The sequence below is a fragment of the Phoenix dactylifera genome, chromosome 7 (assembly GCF_051530095.1).
Source record: "Phoenix dactylifera cultivar Ajwa chromosome 7, Ajwa_hap1_PhDact_Kaust_v1.1, whole genome shotgun sequence".
In the NCBI taxonomy this organism is placed as follows: Eukaryota; Viridiplantae; Streptophyta; class Magnoliopsida; order Arecales; family Arecaceae; genus Phoenix; species Phoenix dactylifera.
This window is the reverse complement of record NC_143196.1, coordinates 35,152,539-35,174,214: the sequence shown is the minus strand read 5'-3', so window position 1 is coordinate 35,174,214 and position 21,676 is coordinate 35,152,539. Positions and strand designations below refer to the sequence as shown.

Here is a 21,676-nt window from a genome sequence, read left to right as displayed (position 1 = left end):
CATAATGTTCGGATTGATGGATTAAGGGGTTAATTTATTTGAGCCTAAAGCTAGCCATGAAGTTTATTTACCTAGGCTCCAGTTTTTTCTTTGGAAAGTTCAGAAAAACAGCCATTAAATTCCATGCTACTTGTGTAGATTAGCGGACCACCTACCTACAATGTTGTCGGCGTGCATATAAAGCTTTGTGCAAGCATCCAAATGATCTTCGAGCATTTTCCACCATGCTTGACTTTTAAGGATTCAAGTATGGGTTCCATGCTTAAAGGACTGATCCCAGAATCACGGGTCCATAAGACTTTGCTGTCTGCTCAGACTTTGTGGTGAATTTTTTGTTAGAATTTTTTTTTTCTAACTGCAGGTTGCAGTGATTGAATTTTTGCATTATAAAAAATAAGTAAATCTTTATGTTGCAGGATAAAAGACTCGGTCATATATCAAAAGAGCCAACTAAAAGATTTATAAAGAATGAAATTTACTCTAACGTAGATGCTGGTGAGTTTTTAACTTGCATCGATTGTGTCAGAGGTAAGTTGACCAAGGCTTAGAAAAAAAAAGGGGCAACATGTAAAAAGAAGCTTTCCGAAATAATACACGCTACCGTTAGCGGACTTTTGTCTTTTACGTTAAATAGTAAGAAGTTTTCAGTATAGTTATGTTTACTTTCTTAACAACAAAACTAAAGCCCCTGATAAATCTAAAATGTAGAATTTTTTTTTCTACATTTTTAACTGCTGGCTCTAGATTCAAATCATATGAGATTAAATAGTTGTTTAATCAATTTTCTCTCCATAATCCAAGTTCATATCGAAATATAGGCAATTTCACCTGTTCTTAGAATAGTCTTGATGTTTTGGGGACCATGAGGCACTACACATGCAACGTAACGTGTAGCTAAAAAGGCTTAAGATTCTCGCATCAACATGGAAGGGTCCATTGTCATTGTCACCCCATTCATTACCACCGGAGATTTTTTTATTGAAAAAAAACAAAAGCCTGATCCATCTGATCCAACGTGCCATCCCATTATAAGGCTCATCCCCGTCCCGGTCCGTGCGCCCTCTCGCACTAATTTGTGTAGACCCCATGGCTCAATTTAATTGCCCACAACCATAAGAGGCTGGGCTTAAAAATAATACCAAATCTAAGCAGGCCAGATGACAGCCCGTCCTGCCTAACTTCCCTGATTTACCTCTCTGCTCCTCCAACTACTACTTCCCACCTTGTCACCGGCTAGAGAATCTAGCAGTACATGTCTCCAAATCCCACCCTCTCTCTCTCTCACACGCACACAGGCGACACCCACTTCTCATTCCCATGATTTCGAGTCTCTTTCAACGCTGAACCTCTATATATATCACTCTCCGGGTTTATCTGGTGTCCTTGAAATTGGAGGCCATGACAGAGTCCATAGAGATCCCAGACTGCCGCTACCCAACAGAGCCCACCTTGGTGAAGCCGAGCAGCACCACACCAAGGCACACCCTCTACCTCTCCAACCTTGATGATCAGAAGTTTTTGAGGTTCTCGATCAAGTACTTATACTTGTATAAGAGATCGGTGGAGGTGGAGGTCTTGAAGGAGTCCCTGTCCAAGGTTTTGGTGGAGTACTACCCTTTAGCAGGGAGGCTCAGGATTAGTGAGGAGGATGGGGAGAAGCTGGAGGTGGACTGCAATGGGGAGGGGGCTCTCTTTGCCGAGGGGTATGTGGATCTCTCTGTGGCAGAATTTCTAGAAGGCTCGCGAAAGCCCAACAGGTCTTGGAGGAAGCTCTTGTACAGGGTGGAAGCTCAGAGCTTTGTCAGCGTTCCTCCACTTGTTGTTCAGGTGAGCTCCTCTCCATGACTCTTCTTCTCTTTCTTTCCTTTTATTGCTCCGCTCCTTTCTTTACTTCAAAATATATAATATCATCTGTCTGTAATGAAAGCTCTATCCATCTTCAAGCCTGCTCGGTAGGTTTTTATCTCTGTTTTATTTGTACCTATCTTTTTAATAATAATAGTAATAATAATAATAATAATATATGTATATATAATGGAAGCTATATATTTTGTGATCTGTTTATTGGTTGTCTTGTCTGGTCTTGTCTTTCTTTTTTTATTCCTACCGAAGTCGCGGGGAGTTTATGCTTTATCTGATGTTTTCCGACTTAGTATTTATGCTAGAGAAGTTTAATTTAATCTAAAATGCAGCTACGCATGTGGAATAGATATTGTAGCTATGCTTTTTTGATTTTTCTACTTGTTTATTTCCATTTTCTCTCTGTTGTTCTTAGATTTGGTTCTTTGCCTGAACAAACTTTGCTTCCTTAAAATGGCAGTGGATTCGCGATGGCTAGGGGTATGGAACCGTTTAACGAAGCTTTTAGGGGTGGCGTGCCATATTCCTTTCTCTTTTTCCTTCTCTCCCTACTTTTTTTCGGTCTATGATGCTCTGCGCCTTTCGATATCTTTTCCTCCATTCTTTAAGGCCCAAACCGAGCAGGAGATCTGCTTTCTCGAAGCACATTCATTGCTCTTTGCGTCCCTTTTCCTATCACTTTGTTTTTTTAAAATATATATGCAGTACAATCCCCTGTTTCCTAAGATATCTTCCAAGAAATCTCGAGTCCACTAGCACTCACGATAGATTGAGATCGACATCCTTTTGATGGCAGATTATATTCTATGATTCAGTCTATGAAGAGAGATCTCACTTGTACCAGCCTATAAATCCTTGTCCATAGGTGGTTACTCAGCTTTTTTCCATGGAATTTCCTTGTCCTTGCTTGATTCAGCTGTCTGCCCCAGCTTCCGCGAAAATGGCGCGGAAATAATACATAGATCCTTGTGATCGCTTTCTTAATTCTTATCCTTCGAAAAATCGGATTTTGATTCTTAACTTAATCGCTTTGTTATATTGTTACAAGATTACAGAGTAAAAAACGAAAAGAAACCCCTAAAGAAATCTGTTTAGATGGTATTCTCTCCGGTAGTGATGTAGTTGTTGCCGTTCCTTTCGAGATAATGACTCTTCTGCTTTTCCACGATGAGTCATCATTCTGGAGCGAGCTCCACTACCACCGTCTAATGGTGGCCTACCATTTGGGCTCATCTTCGTGAGAGCATGGACCGAATTGATCAGAGATCATCATTGATGACAAACAAAGAATTTGAACCACAACAATCATCATCATCTGAGTTTGGCCCTCAGCATGTCAAACCAAATCTAGAATTCCCACTCGGTACCAAACTTTTTTCTTAATGAAAAGGGAAACCTCTTGACATCAAATTACAGGTGATGCATAGCAGCAGTTGAGAACGCTGAAAAAGAACCTGAAACTAACTTACTACTTTTCCCTTTTTCTCGTGCTCAGGCGACTCATCTAAGCTGCGGCGGGTTGATACTAACTACCTCCATCAATCACTGCCTCTGCGATGGCATTGGATCAGCTCAATTTCTCCATGCATGGGCCCAAATCACCGCGAAACCTAATGCCAATCTCCCGGTCACCCCCTTCCACGGCCGCCACGCGCTGAAGCCCCGAACGCCACCCTGTATCCCCTTCTTCCACCCTGAATTCAACGGACCGCCGGCCGGCGAGCCCGCCGTGGAGCTCCTGACCCAACTCCTCCTATCTCAGCCGCTAGTCCCGGTCGCCGTGACCTTCACCGCTTCGCAGATCCTTCACCTCAAGAAGCAATGCGTTCCCTCCATCAAATGCACCTCCTTCGAAGTCCTAGCTTCGCACGTGTGGCGCGCCTGGATCAGGTCTCTGGACCCGCCGCCCTCTCTTCGCGTCAAGCTCCTCTTCTCCGTCAGCGTGCGCAAGAGGCTGAAGCCCGAGCTTCCACGAGGCTTCTACGGAAATGGTTTCGTGCTAGGCTGCGCGGAGACTTCGGTGGACCGGTTGGTGACATCCAATGCGCGCTACGGTGTGAAGTTGGTGCAGGAGGCCAAGGCGAGCCTCGACGACGATTACATTCGGTCCATGATCGATCTCTTGGAGGCGAGGAGGGGAAAGCCGGACCTCTCGTCGACCTTGGTCATCTCGCCATGGTCGAAGCTTGGATTGGAGGACCTGGATTTCGGGGTAGGGAGGCCTCTTCACATGGGCCCTCTGGCTAGCGAGATATACTGCCTCTTCCTTCCCGTGATCGGAGATCTGCATGCCTTCACCATGCTGGTGTCGGTCCCTCAGAGCATCGCCGACCGCTTCGAACAATATTGCCTCAAGGGAATTGGCGAAAGGGAAGAGAAGGAAGATGGAGGGAAGGAGACTGGAGGAAGAGGCTATTAGCCTTAGCTCATTGTGGTGTGCTGCTTCATCCATCTCGTGCTACCATATTTAAAATTCCGTTATATCCGTTATAGCCTTATAGGCCCAAAAGAAGGGGAATTTATCTGGCTTGTGACGCATCTCGGCATAAATACGAAACACCGAAGGGGTCTGCAAAAACTGGTCGCACCCATTTGAACCTATTCTACTGAAGTATCTAAAAGAGGTCTGCAAGGCTATACAAATTGAATGTCAGATCTCTTCTTGATCCTTATCATATATATGTATTTATCTTCTATGGTTTTATGATTACTTTTGATTATTATCTTCTTTATTTTTTTTTTAAATTTTTTACAACAACAGGGGGGTTCTTTTTTCCTCATCCGATGAACTGGAATGATAGATTTTAGAAGTGGTAGCATGGGGAGCTCATGTCATTGTAATGATTTCCAGCAACTAGCAACTAGTTAACATCTCATCTCCTAGTTTTTAATTAATACACTAAAGTTCTCTGTCTGAATGAGGTGGCTCGAGCAAAAATTAGGCCTAAACAAGCTTGACCAAACACTTGTCTTCTTTCGTCATCTGCATAACAAAATCTTGCTGATTAATTGACATTTTGTTTCCTTTCCCATTATATATGTTGAAGTCTAGGGACGATTCTCATACAGCTGGCTCGATTCTATTTGGTTATAAGAGTCAGCATGTAGCGTCAGTGTTGCTATACGAAACTTTTATCATCGTAAATGCTACATTATAAGCTTCCCATGACGCTCATTGACTGCAGAAACATTATTTTCCGCATGCGTCCATCCATGGAAATTTTCATTGACTTTTATCACCTTGTCATTAAATTTTAAGATTAACATCCACCTACCAAGACCCAGGCCCGACGTGTCTAAAATTTCAATGTTTCTTATATTCTCCTAGCTTGAAATCTATGCTTTTATCTCGTTGGCCATTCTTTCACGTAATCTATTTTGCATCATTCATTCCTTGAGGTTATCATTAGCTGCATCATACATTAGGAGGGGACCAAATCCACCGGCAGAGTTTCTTGCAGATGGACCAAGACATGGCCATCTGGGCCATGCGTTCTTTTGGAATTTCTCAAGAATATTGCTTAATTACAAGCTTGGACGTAACCTACTGACTTTTCCTCCGAGAACCGAGACTCGACGACTCCAAGAAAAGCACTGGAGCTAGTTTCAGAGGAGTTTTTTTTTTTTCAAACCCCATTCCCTTGTCTTGAGAAGCGGTGTGTACGATTGCTTAGCTAGATTGCCTGCACAAGGACGCCTCGCCCCCTGGAGTTGGTGGCATTTAATTCCCTATCAAGAAAGAAAACATTACAAAACTCAATAAAAAAAAGAGAAAGAGATTGGGACACTTTGAATTCATTGCAAATTAAGGAACGTGAAGGTCATTGATTTCAAAAAAAAAAAAAAAAGATAATACTTACAGAAATATGCCATTGGATTAGACTTTATGAAGTGGTCCACGTAGTTGTTAAAAGGCCTTTCGTCAATGGTTACATATAACCAAAGTAAAGACTATATTTACATATATACCAATGGCCATTTAAGTTATCTATATAATTTGTATATAGATGAGATATATAGCCACTATTGGATTGTGATGATAACATTTTGAGCAAAGTGTCATTATTGTCCTCAAAATATTTAAAAATTAGCGCTCCGGCTCCTCAACATCCATCTTAAATTCCACTTCGAACGAAGGGGGCAAAAAATATATATAGGATGCGGTCAACGTACACATGCTGAGATTCACCGTATCTTCCCTTATTTTGCTCGATCTATGGATCACGTACGAAGATTTTATTGTCTTTTTTACTGGAGAGGAGTTATTTGTAGCTGTGCAACTGGTCAACCAAAAGATTCGATATGAAAGGCGAATGCCATCGAAGGAGACGGGCAAATCGAAAAGCATATTAATTTCCTTCTTTTTTGACCTGCAAACTTTTTTTTTTTTTTTTTTTACCATCAAACATTTTGGAACAATTTCCAAGCAAAAAAAAGAAAAAAAAAAAGGCTTTGCTAGCTGTCTCTACCGTGCTGCAGTGCGTCTTCGGCTTGTCTTTCGGACCCTCCATCAAAATGACTTGTACACCAATAATTAAAACACTTTTTTTTATTTTTTTAATGGGATGCATCCACTTTCTGGAACAGCGAAATCCAATCTTTTACTATCTTGTTTGGTCGTTTTGACCGCTTGTTTGTATTATTATAGCATAACAAATAAGATGGTAATCCTTCAACAGTACCATTTCTTAGGCTACTTTGTGAGAATCTATATTATTGGCGCGTGTATATTTAATTTTATATTAATTATTTATTGAAAATATTTTAAGTAGCCATGCAGAATTAAAAAAATTAAAAATATTTTCTGAGTAGAATAATTTTGAAAAATAAAACTTATCATGAATTATAGTAGAGATTATCTAAGATCTAGCGAAACAACGTCTTTGAAAAAACGGTGTGCTTTGAAGAAAACTGTCAATCTTCTATTTTTTAAATGTTCATCTACAAAAAGGATATGGACTTCCTTCAAAAAGATGTCTCAGCATCAAGGATGGGCTACCAAATATTTATGCTCTTTTTTTTAATTGGAGGCAGGAACGCATTCGTTCAAACATTATGAACGTTTGAGACCAATAGCAGATGGTTCTTTGTTGGCAGATTTGGCACGGAGGAAGTCAAGAATCTTTCTTTCAAAGAGAGCATCCCCATCATGGATTCTTCAGAAAAATTTGCATCCTTTTGATTTATGGGATGGCACCGGGAGCTTCTCAGACTTATCTCCTCTTTTGACATTTTTCCTCTCATTCCTTAATCTTATCTTCTATTCTTATTTGTACATTTTATTTTAATAAATTATGACTGGGAGAAGCATCTTGCTCCCTCCATTTACATTAGAAATATATATATATATATATATATATATATATATCTCGCAACAAAAATTAATTTATGGAACTAGACAACAAAGGTCGACGGTAGCCGGTTTCTGTGCAGAGCCAAAAGGTTCTCACTTTCCATTCATGGGACCCGTTTGAGATTCAAGAAAGTCCCAACAAGACATGTACAACCACTTTAGAGGACACGGAATTAAAATTAATCACTGCATAGAGTACAATAATTATGAGATGCACCGAACTCTGCCTCCTTGCTTAATTATCCATCATAATTGCACTAATTGAACTACCAATCAAAGCTTGTTAATTATTTGCGCATGCATGAGATGATCCCAATGTCAATACTGAGTCGAGACTTCTAAGAATGGCCTCTGCACGATGACAAGTAAATTAATAATTTGAAATGAATGTATAGATAATGAGACGTTGAACAAGAATAATTCAATTGCGTGATCAAAATCGAAGTCGTCTGAGCACAAAAAAAGGGGCTTGATGTAAGCCTCTTTGCAGGTGTTAGAGATGAAAACAAGCATTTTATGGGCGAATGGTAGTTTCACGTCACAGCCACTTGGAACAAGATATTTTTCTTTTATTTTTTTCCCCTCTAAATATTTTAAAAAATAGATATTGGAAGAATTGCTTTTATTTAACTTTGAATATAGAAATGCCAACAAGCTGATCTAAATGTAGTTGTCGGAAACCTACATTCTCACCCTTCGTCCTTAAAACGTGATTACAAAAATTATTAAATAGGGAGGAAAATTACTTCGCTGGCTTGGGTACCCAACTCGGCCCAACATTATAGGCCAGATTAGGGCACTTCTTCATTCTAAAACCAGCAGTGGATCCGACTCCAATACATACTTAGTTGTTCATTTTTTAATTACTTGCCTTTTTTAGTTTGACAGACATTTGATTTCCTAACTAATAATATTTTTTTTATTGTTGCCAAGGAACTTGCTTTCACCCTTTTTTTTTTTCCTATCTAAGTATCCTAGGAAAAGAGTGGTAATAAGTCAAATAGTAGGATAAATAGGTGCGCAAGCATGCTACCATCGTCAGATTATTTGGAAAGATAGCGATTGAAGAAAGGATACGAGATTAACATGGGTCCAAGTCTCTTATCTTCGATAAATTTTATCACCGTCACATCACCATTCGAATAAAGTGAATTTCGGATGAAGATGAGAGGAATGTAGCCTGAGCTATGATAGTAAAAAATTAAGTTAACACTACTCATAAAATAGGAAGTTATTGATGAGCTAAGATAATATAAAATGCATCGATGATTTGGATTGCCGAACAATCCTTCTTCTTCTCGACATTACAATCTGATATTTATAAGTAGATTCTTGTAATTAATAAGAGGGGTGCTACTACACATCTTGAATATTTGTCTTTGCTATTATGTACCATAGGTCAACTATTGCTATTGTTGATAGGTAGTGCTACCCTTGCTTTTAAGTTATAGGTAGTGGAAATATAGATAGGTATAACTATTATAATTTTTCTATATCATGGGTAATGACAACTATTGACCAACTACCATCTTTAGAATTTGCTTCTTTTCTTAGGTAGATAGCTCTTACCCCCTTTTTGCCTATATATTAATTATTTGATTTGTTGTCTTGGCGTATCGGTCCACTCTTTTAATGTATTTAGTTTATACTATTAATTATTTCATCTTGCACCACTAGTGTACTAACCTTTTGGATCATAGTTGTTCGGTCCGAAAGCGGTGTAAATAGTTATGTTTTATATCTTCGATTCTTATTTTATTTAATATTATATAAATTATTAAGATTATATATATATATATATGTATATATTATTTATTTATTTTGTATGTAAGAATATATATATATATATATATAGCTTGACTGCCTTGTCCATCTCAACCCATCCCAATCCGTCGCATTTAAATCTACGTGCTTACTCACCCCATGGTAGGTAGAGATTGGATATGGCTGTACGATTTCACGGTGGCTACGTATAATGACCTGCGGTGTCCATGCCCACCTCATTGTCATCCTTATAATTATCAGATAGAAAAGAAGAAACAAATGTTCTATACTTCTATATGCCTACTTAGCAAATATTTCGTAATATTTACTTGTTTCGCAGCGTTGCGGATCGACGTGACTGTCGCAGCTCGCTGCCATTCTATCCTTGTTTGCGTATAAACGAAAGATAGCGTAAATATGTCAAAATATATGGGCAGGCCAGCAGGATGATTTGGGTATCTTATCATCAATCCCACTTGCAAGGCAATGCCTCATGGTCCTTTATCTCGTATCTTTTCAATTATTAATGTTATCAGGACCACAACCCGATGAAAAGACTGATTGCCTTACCATCAAAACCACAATGAAGAATCCATCACCCATAACGAAATAATAAGACCTACTTTAACCACACAAAAAAAAAAAGTATGATCTAATCAAACAAGTTTCCAAAGAAAGAACGCCTTTCCTAAAGCCATGCCTGCCCCTCGTCTAATTGCACTAGGTAATCTTGTTCGCGGCTTCAAACAGTTCATGCAGCCTAAAAGTTTTGAGTGGGAGCTTTTGCTTCTGTAAAGCATTGCTTGATTACAATATATACTCTCTCTCTCTCTCTCCCTCTCTCTCTCTCTCTCTCTCCATCCATCCATCCATTCGACTAAGACCACAATTTACATGCTTTATGCTACCCTTTCATGTCAACATGGCGATCCAAGTATTTTCCTAATTACACGCATTGAATTGGAGAGAAAGTTTCCCTTGTAAAATCAACTTTCCCCTTCGTGGAAGCCGAGTCACCAAGTCAACTTTCCCCTTAGCGTTCGATCTAGAAAATGTGGTGGGCTGTAGCTACCGTGTGGAAAGCTATGGGGCCTGTGACGACTGGTGACGCGGAAGTGGGTCTCTACTGCACATCGTAAACCTGGCTTCCAAAACAATGCAACCTTGGCACGAAACTTGCTAATTCCAATGATTATTTGTTCCCTAACAACTGCCGTATTATCTCTTAGGCAACACTGATATGCATTCTATCCGGTTGTTCTAATATCTGAAAAAATGGTGATGGATTCGGTCACCTTTGTTAAATAAAAGATGTGCATGCGATCTCCCTGATGACAAACATTGATATAGGGGCAAATCTTCATCAACTTGGTAAAAGATCGACCAAATCCTCTATGAATATATATAGAGAATCAAAATGATTTTCTAGATATTCATAAACCTAGAAATGATTATGCCAATCTTTATAATTACGTGGATGTTATAGTAACTTAAGATATTCTTTTCTCCCGTATTTAAAAGATTATTTATTTATTTAAGTTTTGAATGTAATATTCTTTGTAATCTCGATGATACACAGAATCATGTATCTTTATTATAATATTGTGACATACATGCTCAACTCTTGCGTTGAGATTGAGTCACGTCGAGAGAAACAGTTCGATCCTTTGTATCGCCGTTGTTATCACGGCCAACCATTTGGTTCTCCTAGTTGCTTTAAAGAAACTGTTATCACCCCTTCTTTTCTCTCTCCTCAAACAAGGTGATGCAACAAACAAGTCGACGAGATGGCCCGGCCCATTAGTAAACGGGCTTTTCCACAAATGGGGTGAGTTGGCCCAGATGGTACTGCCCATTTTATGCGGCTCCGTCCTGAAGATTGCTTTGCGGGCCGAAAGCCGTTCGATTTCTTTGCATCAATATTAAACTGGAAATCGTGTTCTGCTGGATCCAAATAAAAACATGTTCCATCGTAAGTTCCTTGGTTTGCAATTCCAGATTGTCCTGGATTTGGACCGTCGGTTGGAACCTGCCATATCTCCTTTCTTTTTTCGATTTTACAATTTTTTTAAAAGAAGAATGAAGAAATTCTAACCCAAATTATTTTTTTTGCATTAACTTTAAGTACATAATGCAATACAAGAATTTAATCCATGGATGGATCGAATTCTTCAAGAGGGTGTCACTCACAATCAAAACCATTGAATTAAGCTCAGCTCGGTGTGCGCATCTTTTTTTTTTTTTGGTAGGGCCGTGTGGATTATATTTTTGTCTACTTATATATTATATATCAGATTTCCTTTTCGTTTAGTCGAGCAACATGAAGTAAATGACATAAAGAAGCCTTTATTTAGGAGTTAAAATAAAAAGGAAAATTCATTACATGCTTTTTTCTTTCACTTTCTAATTTCTCCCTTCCCATCCTTTTATTTATTTATGGGCTCGTGAAGTTTGATGGATTTGGATTTCATCCCCCCCCCCCCCCCCCCCCCCCCTCTCTCCTTCAAAAAAAAAAAAAAAAAAAGCTACAGAATTTCAAATTCCCTTATTTTGTGCATATTGTGAATCAGTTCAAATCATATCCATTCATAAATCGCTACTCAGTACTAGCTTGGTGGATTAAGTAAGCTGAGCCTCTATATTTTGTGCCAAGGCACTGGGCCAGGCCCCATCCAGGGCCCATTGCAGCCCAGCTGCCCCGAACTCATTTCCGCTCTGGGGTTGTAATTAAGAGCACCACCTGAAGATGACACGCAAAATCACTAATTCACGGGACCCGTAGCGAAACATCAGAAAAAAAAAAAAATACAGGTACTGGGGGTGTAGACTAGAGTGTACTGAACTGGGTGCAAGTAATTCTTTCGATATTCCACGCTCGCAGGACCACTGGTTGCTACGTGTCATGCATTCATTTGAAAACCGAGTGTACTCCAATCAACCAGATGCGCGAACCACGATCCTTGTATCATTTTTGGTCACGTGGTGTATATAGTCAACACCGACGGCCTAGGAAAGGCCTACAAAAAGGTTAAAGTAGTCACCAAGGTGGTAGCCTAGTGGTACTGGGCAGTAATTCTAACCACAAGATCTCAAGTTCGAATCGCTGCGGCGACGATTAAATTATGGACCGGAGCTCACTACTTTGGCCACTGCTTGGACTTGTGGTGTAGGACCGCTCTTGAACTGCTAGTAGTCGGGGTGGTGCCGGGTGTGACGTACTCACATGTGGGACTCGAGCAAGAGCTCAGAAGAGTAGCTGAGCCGGGCCTACGGATGGGGAGGGTATGAGTAAAACCGGTCGGGGTGCCCAACACACGGCCATTTCTGCCCGCATCGAACATTCTCCTGGCGGGGCGGGGGCCCAGTGGGGCTGCTACGCGGGGGTGGGCTTGTCCCTTCCTCCCCCTATCCCTTTTTCTAAGCAAAAAAAAAAAAAAAAAAGGGTTAAAGTAGTATTTATTTTGCATGGGGGTACCTGTAAAAGTGTATTCTTTGAGTTTGAATAGAAGTCGGCTAATAGTACGCCGATATTACATACGTTTTTCTTCTTCTTGCCCAAGAAACCTTTTCAGAAATGTTGATGTCCAATAAGGGTTAAATATAAAAATGCCTTGTCGAATTTAGCTAATGTCGGCAAATTTTGACGTCTAACCCTCACCAGATTTATGTATATTATTGTTCTATAATAAACTTTTATGAGACATTCTGGGAAGTAAAAAAAACGCAAATTGCCCGCTGTTATTTGACGGTAACTTATATTTTTACTATTTTTAATATTGCAAATTAGTTCTCCTCTATAACACTCTCCTCCTCGCCACCACATGATGTTAATATAAGAGGCAAAAAAAACATTGTTCTTAATTCCACAGTATTTAAGGGGGTCATGTGAATAAAAATAAAAATCTGATGGTCGTTGGCGTCGTTTCCACCGATGAGATCGTTTCCCTCTCGGCAGGAGAATCCCGTTTCACCCTATCGTTCTCGTTCTTCTTCTAGGGTTCTTTCGCTCCCCTTTGATCATCGTGTTCCTCCCAGCTTCCAAGGCGACAGCTGCCACCGATCTCCGAAGGTAACACCCTCCGATATTTCTGGCACGAATCTTGTCCTTTTGCTCCGCAATTCTCTTGTTCTTGAGGGTGATGATTTCTTGTTTTTATATATGAATATCAAGGAAGATGTCTTCTTTTCTTCATGCCAATCCATGAAATTTTCACTTTTTTATCCTGAGATTGTGCAATTTTTCTGTGGTTTGATCTTTTCCTCCGTTTGCTCTGGTGCAAAAAAGCTGAAATCTCGTGAAAATCTCTGGATTTTTCTTCCGAAACTCGCTTGTTATGTGATTTCATATCTCGGTGGTTATAATTTCGTCATTATATTTTGGTTTTATGCTGGTTCGAGTGGGGTTAGGGCTTTCTTGGTTGTGGACAGGGACTCATCTGGTTGATGGGTATTAGTTACTTAATCTTTAGGACATAGCGTGCTGTAACGAAATGCCTCTGATTTTGGTTTGGTATCACGACCTTCGCTTGTTGTATAAGTATTTGTAGGTCTATAAGCCATACTTATTGTTAATAAACGGTTTTCATAGTTTTGTTGACATTATGCAATATAGGGATTTATTTTCTTGCTGACTTGCTATTAGCCCCTCCACATGTTGCAGTGTTGATGCTTGTTTGGTGTAAAAGAAGTCCTGGACTCCCATTGGCATAATGATTATTTATGATTTCTTGAACTACTATTTGGATGACTGTGTAGCAATGGTTTGCTTCATGTTATACTTACTGAACTCAATAAGTTGGTTATACAAGCTGAGCATGTGTGTGGAGCAGTTGGTGAAGACTATAGCGATTTTTCACGAATTGTTGAACCTGTTAGATATTTAATAAAGAGTTTTATTTAAATTTCACCTTCTTAAAGTTTTGTTCTATATTCGGAGATCCTTGGCTTTCTAGATATCTAAACTGCAGGACATACTAGCAAACAAACAAGTTTAGTTCATAGGGGTAATTGGAGATTCAAAATTATTGGTTATTTGATGAGTCTAATCTATAATCCAAGTACTGAGTGTTGCATGCATGGTGTATAGTGAAGCACAATTTCTGTTCATGTTTGAAGTAGGTGTTTGTTTATACACATGTATACAAATGTATAATTTTGTTGGTGAGCTTTGTGCAATGCTAAATCACCCACTTGGCAGTTGTGGCTGCTGGCGTAGAGATGACTTCACTGGCATTTGTGTTATGTATGGATGTATTAATCATCACGTGTCATTTGGTGTAATACACTTGCAGCTATAGTCATTCTTAATGGATTAGTGACTTTTACATGCATCCATGTAAAAATTGTCTGATATTCCTAGGAAACGACAAGCCATAAGGGTTGGCCTTGAAGATTCATCTATTTGTGAGATGTCTTGGCTTTTTCATATTCTTTCAGTTAATTACTAATTCTTCATGGATTGGTGGATTTTACATAAATCATGTAAAAATTGTCCGCTGCTGTTTGCTTATAAGAAAGGAAACTGTAGGGGACGGTCATAAATTTTTATCTGTTTATCAGATTCTGTTTGTAAAAAGTGACATGCGTTGGCTTTTTGTACCTGTATGATGGTTGATAACATTTTTGAATCTACTTTTTATCATTTTATGATTAAATATTTCTCCCTCCATCTTATTTTAAGTTTCTCACTATCTTGCTAAATGCATTGTCTGTTACTTGTGGCTATAGTGGTGGGAATTGCATATCTTGACCATGGTGACTATACTTGATTTACTTGATTTACTTCCTGCGAGAAGTCTCAGTAAGTTTATTTTGGTGTTAGAAGATCAAAGTTTATTAGCAAGAAAGTGAAGATATTGGTGTCAAAAGATAAATTTTCAAGTGTATTTGCTGTAATTTTAGTCTAATCTGCTGTGTTTGCAATTTGATAGGGCTCTAGGTTTAATTTTTAAGAGTTTTATTATGTTTTATAAAATATTGGTTTATTTGGTCGATCAAGATTGAGATCAGATGTTTTTTCGGTCCCTAGAGTCTTTATGATTCCATGTTTCATGTTATATTTGCCAAGTCTATTAAAGGGCAGCCGACCATTATATGAAGAGAATGAGTGGGTTGCCATGTAACTGTAACATATCTTTTCTAATGGAACTGCAACATACTTATGTATAAAAAGAAAGTACCCATCTTATGACTAGGAACTTACTAAATGAAAATGAAAATGTTATGGTGAATCATTTATGATAGAGCCATCGACCTTTAAATTTCACTTGAACTTTTAGTTCATTTTGCATGCAATGTTTGGAGAATAAGTGATTGACCTTTGCTGTTGCTATATGGTGTGATTCCTTTTTTTTTCTTTTTTTCGGGCCACTATCATGCTTATGGTTCTGGTTATGTTGCAGTGCCATGCCTTCTCTCTCACAAGGCATCTATATTGATTTGCAGGAAATTGGTTGGTTCTGTCAGGAAGTGAGTGAAAGCTTATCACCCATTCATATGGAAGAGTCAATACTTTAAAAGTGCTGTTTAACTGTGGTATTTCGTATTGGAAGGTAAAGGTGAAAATGGCAGAGGAGCCTTCAGTAGTCCTGTTTCAGCTTGGAATGACCAGAGATGGAGAGCGCGATACTGCAGATAAGTTTAAATCTAGCTGGTATTTCAGTAGAGAAGAGATTGAGAATAACTCCCCCTCACGGAAAGATGGAATTGACGCAAGGAAGGAATCGCAACTGCGGATGTTATATTGTTCATTCCTCCGTGATGTTGGCATGAGACTTGGACTGTATGTATCTATTTTCTGTTGCGATTATGTATAATCAGTAAGAGCGTGATATTTTTGGGAAAAAAATTACTGAAATCTGCATAATTTTATCCACAACTGCTAGGACATGCTTAATGCATGTGTAGTTGTGTACATTAGTTAAAACTTTGATGATGTTGAATAACAGTTTGTCATTGACAAGCTTTTTTTTTTAACTATCATGCTAGCTCGATCTTGTCTAATATGCAAAGTGATATTACGGTTGCTTTTATACCTTTAAACATATTAAAGTAACAATTTTTTAGATCTTTTAGATAATTTTTATTATTGTAATGTTATGGAGAAACAATTTTCCTGAAGGACATGCTAAATGCATCTGGACATCAATTGGAGCATTTACCTTTTTAAATAACAGTTTGTCATTGACAAGCTAATTTTTGTTTTAAATATCACACTAGTTAGATCTTGTCTAATATGCAAAGTTATATTAAGGTGCTTTTATACCTTTAACATATTTTAGTAACACTTTTGGAGATTTTTTAGATAATTTTTACTATGGTAATGTTATGGAGGAACTAATTTTCCTGCTTACCAAGCATATGCGGTGGAAGTTATGTGTTTGAGAAACTTATTTAATTTGGTTTTTCTAAGGAAAACACTTTTAATTGGAAGGAGTATGCAGAAAATCAGTAAACTGGTTTCGCTTGCAGCTTATTTTCCATGCGTTTCCTGTGTACTTGTTAACAAAGTGCTTTTTTTCTACACTGAGTGCATTTCTGTCCCTTATTCCTCGTTTATGCTTTGGATTTCACTTTGTACACCTATCTCTGAAGTGGCGATTATGCTGTGTACTTCTTTGCACAAGACTCAATTACTTGTTTATGTCAACCTTGTTGTTAAGCTTGTTTGCCAAAGTCTTTTAGCTTCTAGAATGTTATAGCCTTGTAGGCTTGATTTAGTTATGTTGTATAGCTGTCTAGCGCCATTTCTGGTTATAATTTATATTTCTCTTATAATTGGTTATGCTGCTTCATAATGTTTAGGTGAACATTGATAATTGTCTTTTCTCGCAGACCACAGATCACAATTGCAACGGCAATCATGTTTTGCCATCGCTTTTATCTCCACCAGTCACATGCAAAGAATGAATGGCAGGTAAAAAATGGTAGATAAGATACTTGATCTTGTGTGTCTCTCCCACCCTCCGCGTCCTCTCCCTAACTCTTGTGTCATCTCTCTTAGTGCTTCCAGAAATGCTGATTGAAAAGCTTAACACTTTTCCCTTAATGCAAGGGTGCTTTTAAAATATGTCTGTTTCTTGATATATAATTTCATATTTTTTGAAATTGAATACGGAAAAGAACAGATACTTTACTTGCATTATTTAATTCTCGTGAGTTTGCTGGAACTGACTGTATGAACAGTTTAAGAATACCTTGGAAGTATATTTACTAAATCCAGTATCTTTTCTTTAGGTAACTCATATTTAACGATTGTGTTGTGGAATTGTTGTCTGCCTTGGTAGAAGGTGTTGTATTGTAGCACGATCCTTATGGTTTATGGGACATTTGATGATTATGGAGACTAAAAAGAATGGCCTCAGTATCTCAGGTGTATTTGTATAAATTTTGTTGTTGCATATAGATGGTATGAGTTGTTTCTTGTAACTTAACCAATGGCAACTTATCTCATTACCTTGGATTCATGTTTATGGATTGAACTACTATCCATCAAAATTTATTAGCATTTTACTGTTGACTGTCAGCCTGACATCATACACTATGATCGGTGTGAACAACTTGGCCTAGGCAACTTTTGGTGTGTGAGGGATCTGCTGTGAAACCTAGAAGACAAATTGGTGGGTAGGGAACAGGGAAAGCTATTTTGTCGGCTATGTAGATAAACCCTTACAATTAGACTGCAATTTCCCAAGTTTCCTCTAAACATGGAACTAATTAACATGAAGAGGAAGAAAACAAGATTTGATATAGATAACTATGTTCATCTATGAGGCACTAATTATAATACAAAAGAAAGATTTTTTTTTTTAGAATAATTATTTTAAAGTAAATGCTTAACTGCAGTAATGTTTCTTATTTTTATTTAAGAACCATCATGAATAGTTTGCTTGACAACTCCTGAAAAAACAAACTTTCATGAATTCTCTACCTCATTCTGATAAGAAATTGTTCTTTTATTTTGTGGTAAATTAATAGTGTGATGAAGCTCATTTATTTTTTATGGTCATCGATAAGATTTAATTATAATTCAGAATGGCACAAAGGAGTTAGCTTGCATCAGGGTTGTTAATTTAACACTTAGGATATGATCACATTAATTTTATTGTTTTGATGTCATATTGGCTATATCCAAATCTTTGCTTTTATAACTCCTCATCTGTGGGGTAATACCCAGTTTCTCTGCATTATGTTTTCACTGAGGAAACTATGCTCATGAAATTGCTGCTAGAAGCGATCTGAGCAACAATTGGTCACTCCGAAAAACTTACTGGTCACGCAGTATAAATTTTTTCCTTGGATAGTGCAAATCCCATAGGTTTATTGTGCAGCATCTTGTCACTAACTTCTCAAACTACCCTACTTTTTTCTATGTATTTATAAAAAAAGTTAATACCATCTATAACTATCTTCTAATAGTATCAACTAATTCAACAATGTCATTGATAAATATCAAGACTTAGTGTAATTGCATTTGCTTGCTTTTGGTTGATCAAATAGTTCTTCATCATATATATATATTGATGTTATGAATCTACAGATAATTCTTTTTATCACCAGGAGTCCAATATTCTGTAGATGTGGTATTCATTCAAATTTGTTGAGGTTTTCATCAGGCTTTACCATTTTCTTTTTTTCCTGTCAGACATTGACCCTTTCCCCTGACTACATACCAAGTTTTGGGTTAGCCCAGGTCACATAGTCTGTTTATGAAAGATTTGCAGAGTACGGCGATCCGAGAAAAATATATTTGCTACTTTATATCCACTGTGTTGCACTGAGCTCAAGTTCCTTTGGCATTTGAACATGAAGACTGCCTAATCCACAGTCACTGAACTGGGATGGCAGATTTGTTGCAATTGTAGAGAGAATATGACAAACTTGATGACTCCATCCTTTTAATCCACCATGCAGTAAGTGCTGAAAATATCCATCACCTTGTAATACAATCTTCTATTTTATATGAGGGATTTGTGAGAGCTGTATCGACCCTGCTGTAGTTCAGGTTTTCTTCTGCTCTACCTTTATGGTTCCAGCACGGTGACACCTAAGAGCTCTGACATGCTCATATCAGGCCAGAAGTTTTTGCATCTTGCACTTGAATTATACTATGTTCATTGCATTGACATTAACTTTTTTTCTCTGGATACCTAGATTAAGGGTGCTTAACATGGTTTAAGAAACACTGGTGATCAAAATCCATGTACATGAGTTATTTACTGGTTCTATCCAGTTTCCTTGTGAGTCTAAAAATTGACTTCTTTGGCAGACCATTGCAATGGTTTGCATGTTTCTTGCTTCCAAGGTCGAGGATACACCACGTGGATTGGACAAGGTTGTCATAGTAGCATATGAGACCATGTGCAGAAGGGATCCTTCTGCTGCTCAGAAAATTCATCGGAAGGTATTGCAAATTTCTTATTTTCCAGCAATATTGAAGTGCACATTCAATGTAACCTCTGCTATTCACCTTTCTTTTCTTTTATTTTAATTGTCAGGAAGTTTTTGAGAAGCAGAAGACACTAATTTTAATTGGGGAGAGGCTGCTACTTTCAACAATTCGGTTTGATTTCAATATTCAACACCCCTACAAACCACTTCTTGATGCTTTAAAGAAACTGGAGATCACTCGTAAGGATGTGAGACAAGTAGCATGGAACTTTGTGAATGATTGGTACACCATCTGCTATTGTCCTATACCTCTGCTTATCTCTTCTAAGCCAGCCCTTCAGTTCAGAATCTTTTAATCTATCATTCAGAAATCTTATATCTGCCATATTGGTATTGTATAGGCTTCGGACTACAATGTGCCTGCAATATAAGCCCCATTATATTGCTGCTGGCTCCCTTTTCCTTGCTGCTAAGCTTCACAATGTCAGACTTGCAACCGAAAGGGGTCATGTTTGGTGGCATGAGTTTGATGTCGCCCCACAACAGTTAGAAGGTCAGTTATCGTCTGCTAGTGCCAACTAGCTTGTGCGTATACAATCCTCAGTCTTATCGAGTGCCCTGTATGTTCAAAATGCTTGCAGAGGTTATTCAGCGGATGACACTGCTACTGGGTTACAAGAGCAGACCCATGGTGACTCGTGCACTTGAGAAGCCGATCCATACCCCACTGGCAGCAAAGGAAGAGGTCTCCAGCAGTCCAGACTCTGTTTTGATTATGCCTGATTCATGCAGAAGCAGCTCAAGCCAAGACTTTGATGGAGAGGTTGGCAGGCATAGGCCTGTGGGTTCCATCAATCGCATGATCGCCAAATGCTCGAGTGCAGATGGAGAATGCTCATGTGTGGATGGGAGAACAGAGCTGCAATGCCAGTCGAGAGAATCTGAAAGCCCAATTGGTGTTTCTAAGGATGGTGAGAGATTGGGGATGGACTTGGATCAAGCAAGGCTGGAGCCACACCATGTTGTTAATGGGCTTAGTAAAATCGACATAGAGCTGCGATGCCAGCCAAGAGAAACTGAAAGCCTAAGTAGTGTTGCTAAGGATGGTGAGGAATCAGGGAGAGACTTGGACCCATTTAGCGTTGCTAAGGATGGTGAGAGATCGGGGAAGGAATTGGACCAAGTAAGGATGGAGCCACACCATGATGTTCGTGGGCTTGGCCAAATAGACATGGAGCTTCAATGCCAGCGAAGAGAATCTGAAGGCCAAAGTATTGTTGCTGAGGATGGCGAGACATCAGGGAGAGACTTGGACCAAGCAATCACTGAGTCCCGCCATGTGGTCAATGGGCTTGGTAAGACAGACATTGACAGAATCAAGGCAAAGATAAAGAGAAGGAAGATGGAGAGAGGAAGTAGTAAGTGTGCGGTGGCTGTGGATGACTCTAGTGATGATGCCTGGATGGAGAAGAATCTGGAATTTGGATTAGATGTAGACAGGATCAAGGCTATGATAAAGAGAAGGAAGAAGGACAGAGAAACTAGTAAGTGGACCGCGTCTGTGGATGACTTCAGTGAAGAAGCCTGGATTCAGAAGGAGCTAGAAATTGGGATAGAGCTTGGAGCTGAATCTGCTGCGAATAAACAAAGGTTGACATGATGCAATAAAGTGATAGCTACTCCAGCAGACCATAGACTGGCTCTGGAATTCCATCACGCAGACATTCTCATCTGACCTGCTGATGTGGTAGGTCACTGTAGGGGAACCATTTCTCCTAATCTTATACAACATACCGGAGAAGTCTGACCTATTTCCCTTTTTAATTTGCCCCAAATGTATTAATCATTATATTCAATTGCTGCGGTAATACATTCCTGTCCTGTATGTTCCATTTTAAGTTTTCCAACGCAGTCTGACTCTATGTTACCATTATCAAGTTCTGTAAACCTCGACAATGTTTAGCTGAAAAATATTCTTGTTGAGAGGTCATTAGTAAAGCTTGTGTTTTGGGAACGAGTACACCTACTTTATTCGACTATTTGGATATCATGTAGTTATTATTGTTCTTCCTTGATCAAGAGCACAATCTGTTCAATTGGAAAAATATAAGGAGGGCTTTTAACTGTGATTTGGCCATCGGTGGAGGGGTGCAGATGATGAAGCAGAAATTATGAAAGAAGAAGAGCAATCATGCTGCTATGTTTCATAGTCTGAAAGCTAAAAGCTTAATTCTGAGATCCACCTGAAAGATTTTTATTTATTTATTTATTTATTCATTTATTTTGATGCATTGAAGCTTGATGCCTGGA

General features: G+C 38.7%; 2 protein-coding genes across 3 annotated transcripts; both read left to right on the top strand.

Moving 5' to 3' along the window:
* The first annotated feature begins 1,140 nt into the window (after positions 1–1,140).
* Positions 1,141–4,592, top strand: LOC103703758 (HXXXD-type acyl-transferase family protein). The gene is made up of 2 exons (XM_008786727.6): positions 1,141–1,827; positions 3,356–4,592. Exons 1-2 carry the CDS (start codon positions 1,399–1,401, stop codon positions 4,277–4,279), a joined length of 1,353 nt encoding a protein of 450 aa, XP_008784949.3. The 5' UTR covers positions 1,141–1,398; the 3' UTR covers positions 4,280–4,592.
* Positions 4,593–12,841: 8,249 nt separating this feature from the next.
* On the top strand, positions 12,842–21,386 carry LOC103703757 (cyclin-T1-2-like). 2 transcript variants are annotated; one of them, XM_008786726.6, is made up of 8 exons: positions 12,842–13,046; positions 15,422–15,445; positions 15,529–15,758; positions 16,811–16,892; positions 19,245–19,379; positions 19,474–19,649; positions 19,768–19,919; positions 20,008–21,386. In XM_008786726.6, exons 1-8 carry the CDS (start codon positions 12,909–12,911, stop codon positions 21,024–21,026), a joined length of 1,956 nt encoding a protein of 651 aa, XP_008784948.5. In that variant the 5' UTR covers positions 12,842–12,908; the 3' UTR covers positions 21,027–21,386. The 2 variants fall into 2 exon arrangements, with proteins under 2 accessions (XP_008784948.5, XP_008784946.4); XM_008786724.6 differs by having other exon boundaries at positions 12,961–13,046; positions 15,379–15,445.
* The last annotated feature ends 290 nt before the right edge of the window (positions 21,387–21,676 follow it).

Bases quoted from the DNA above. Each gene is read 5' to 3' on its own strand.
- LOC103703757 (XM_008786726.6), top strand. From the start codon at position 12,909: ATGAGATCGTTTCCCTCTCGGCAGGAGAATCCCGTTTCACCCTATCGT. The intron at 15,759-16,810 runs GTATGTATCTAT...CTTTTCTCGCAG, and splicing joins GTTGGCATGAGACTTGGACT to ACCACAGATCACAATTGCAA. The intron at 19,380-19,473 runs GTATTGCAAATT...TTTAATTGTCAG, and splicing joins CTCAGAAAATTCATCGGAAG to GAAGTTTTTGAGAAGCAGAA.
- LOC103703758 (XM_008786727.6), top strand. From the start codon at position 1,399: ATGACAGAGTCCATAGAGATCCCAGACTGCCGCTACCCAACAGAGCCC. The intron at 1,828-3,355 runs GTGAGCTCCTCT...TCTCGTGCTCAG, and splicing joins TTCCTCCACTTGTTGTTCAG to GCGACTCATCTAAGCTGCGG.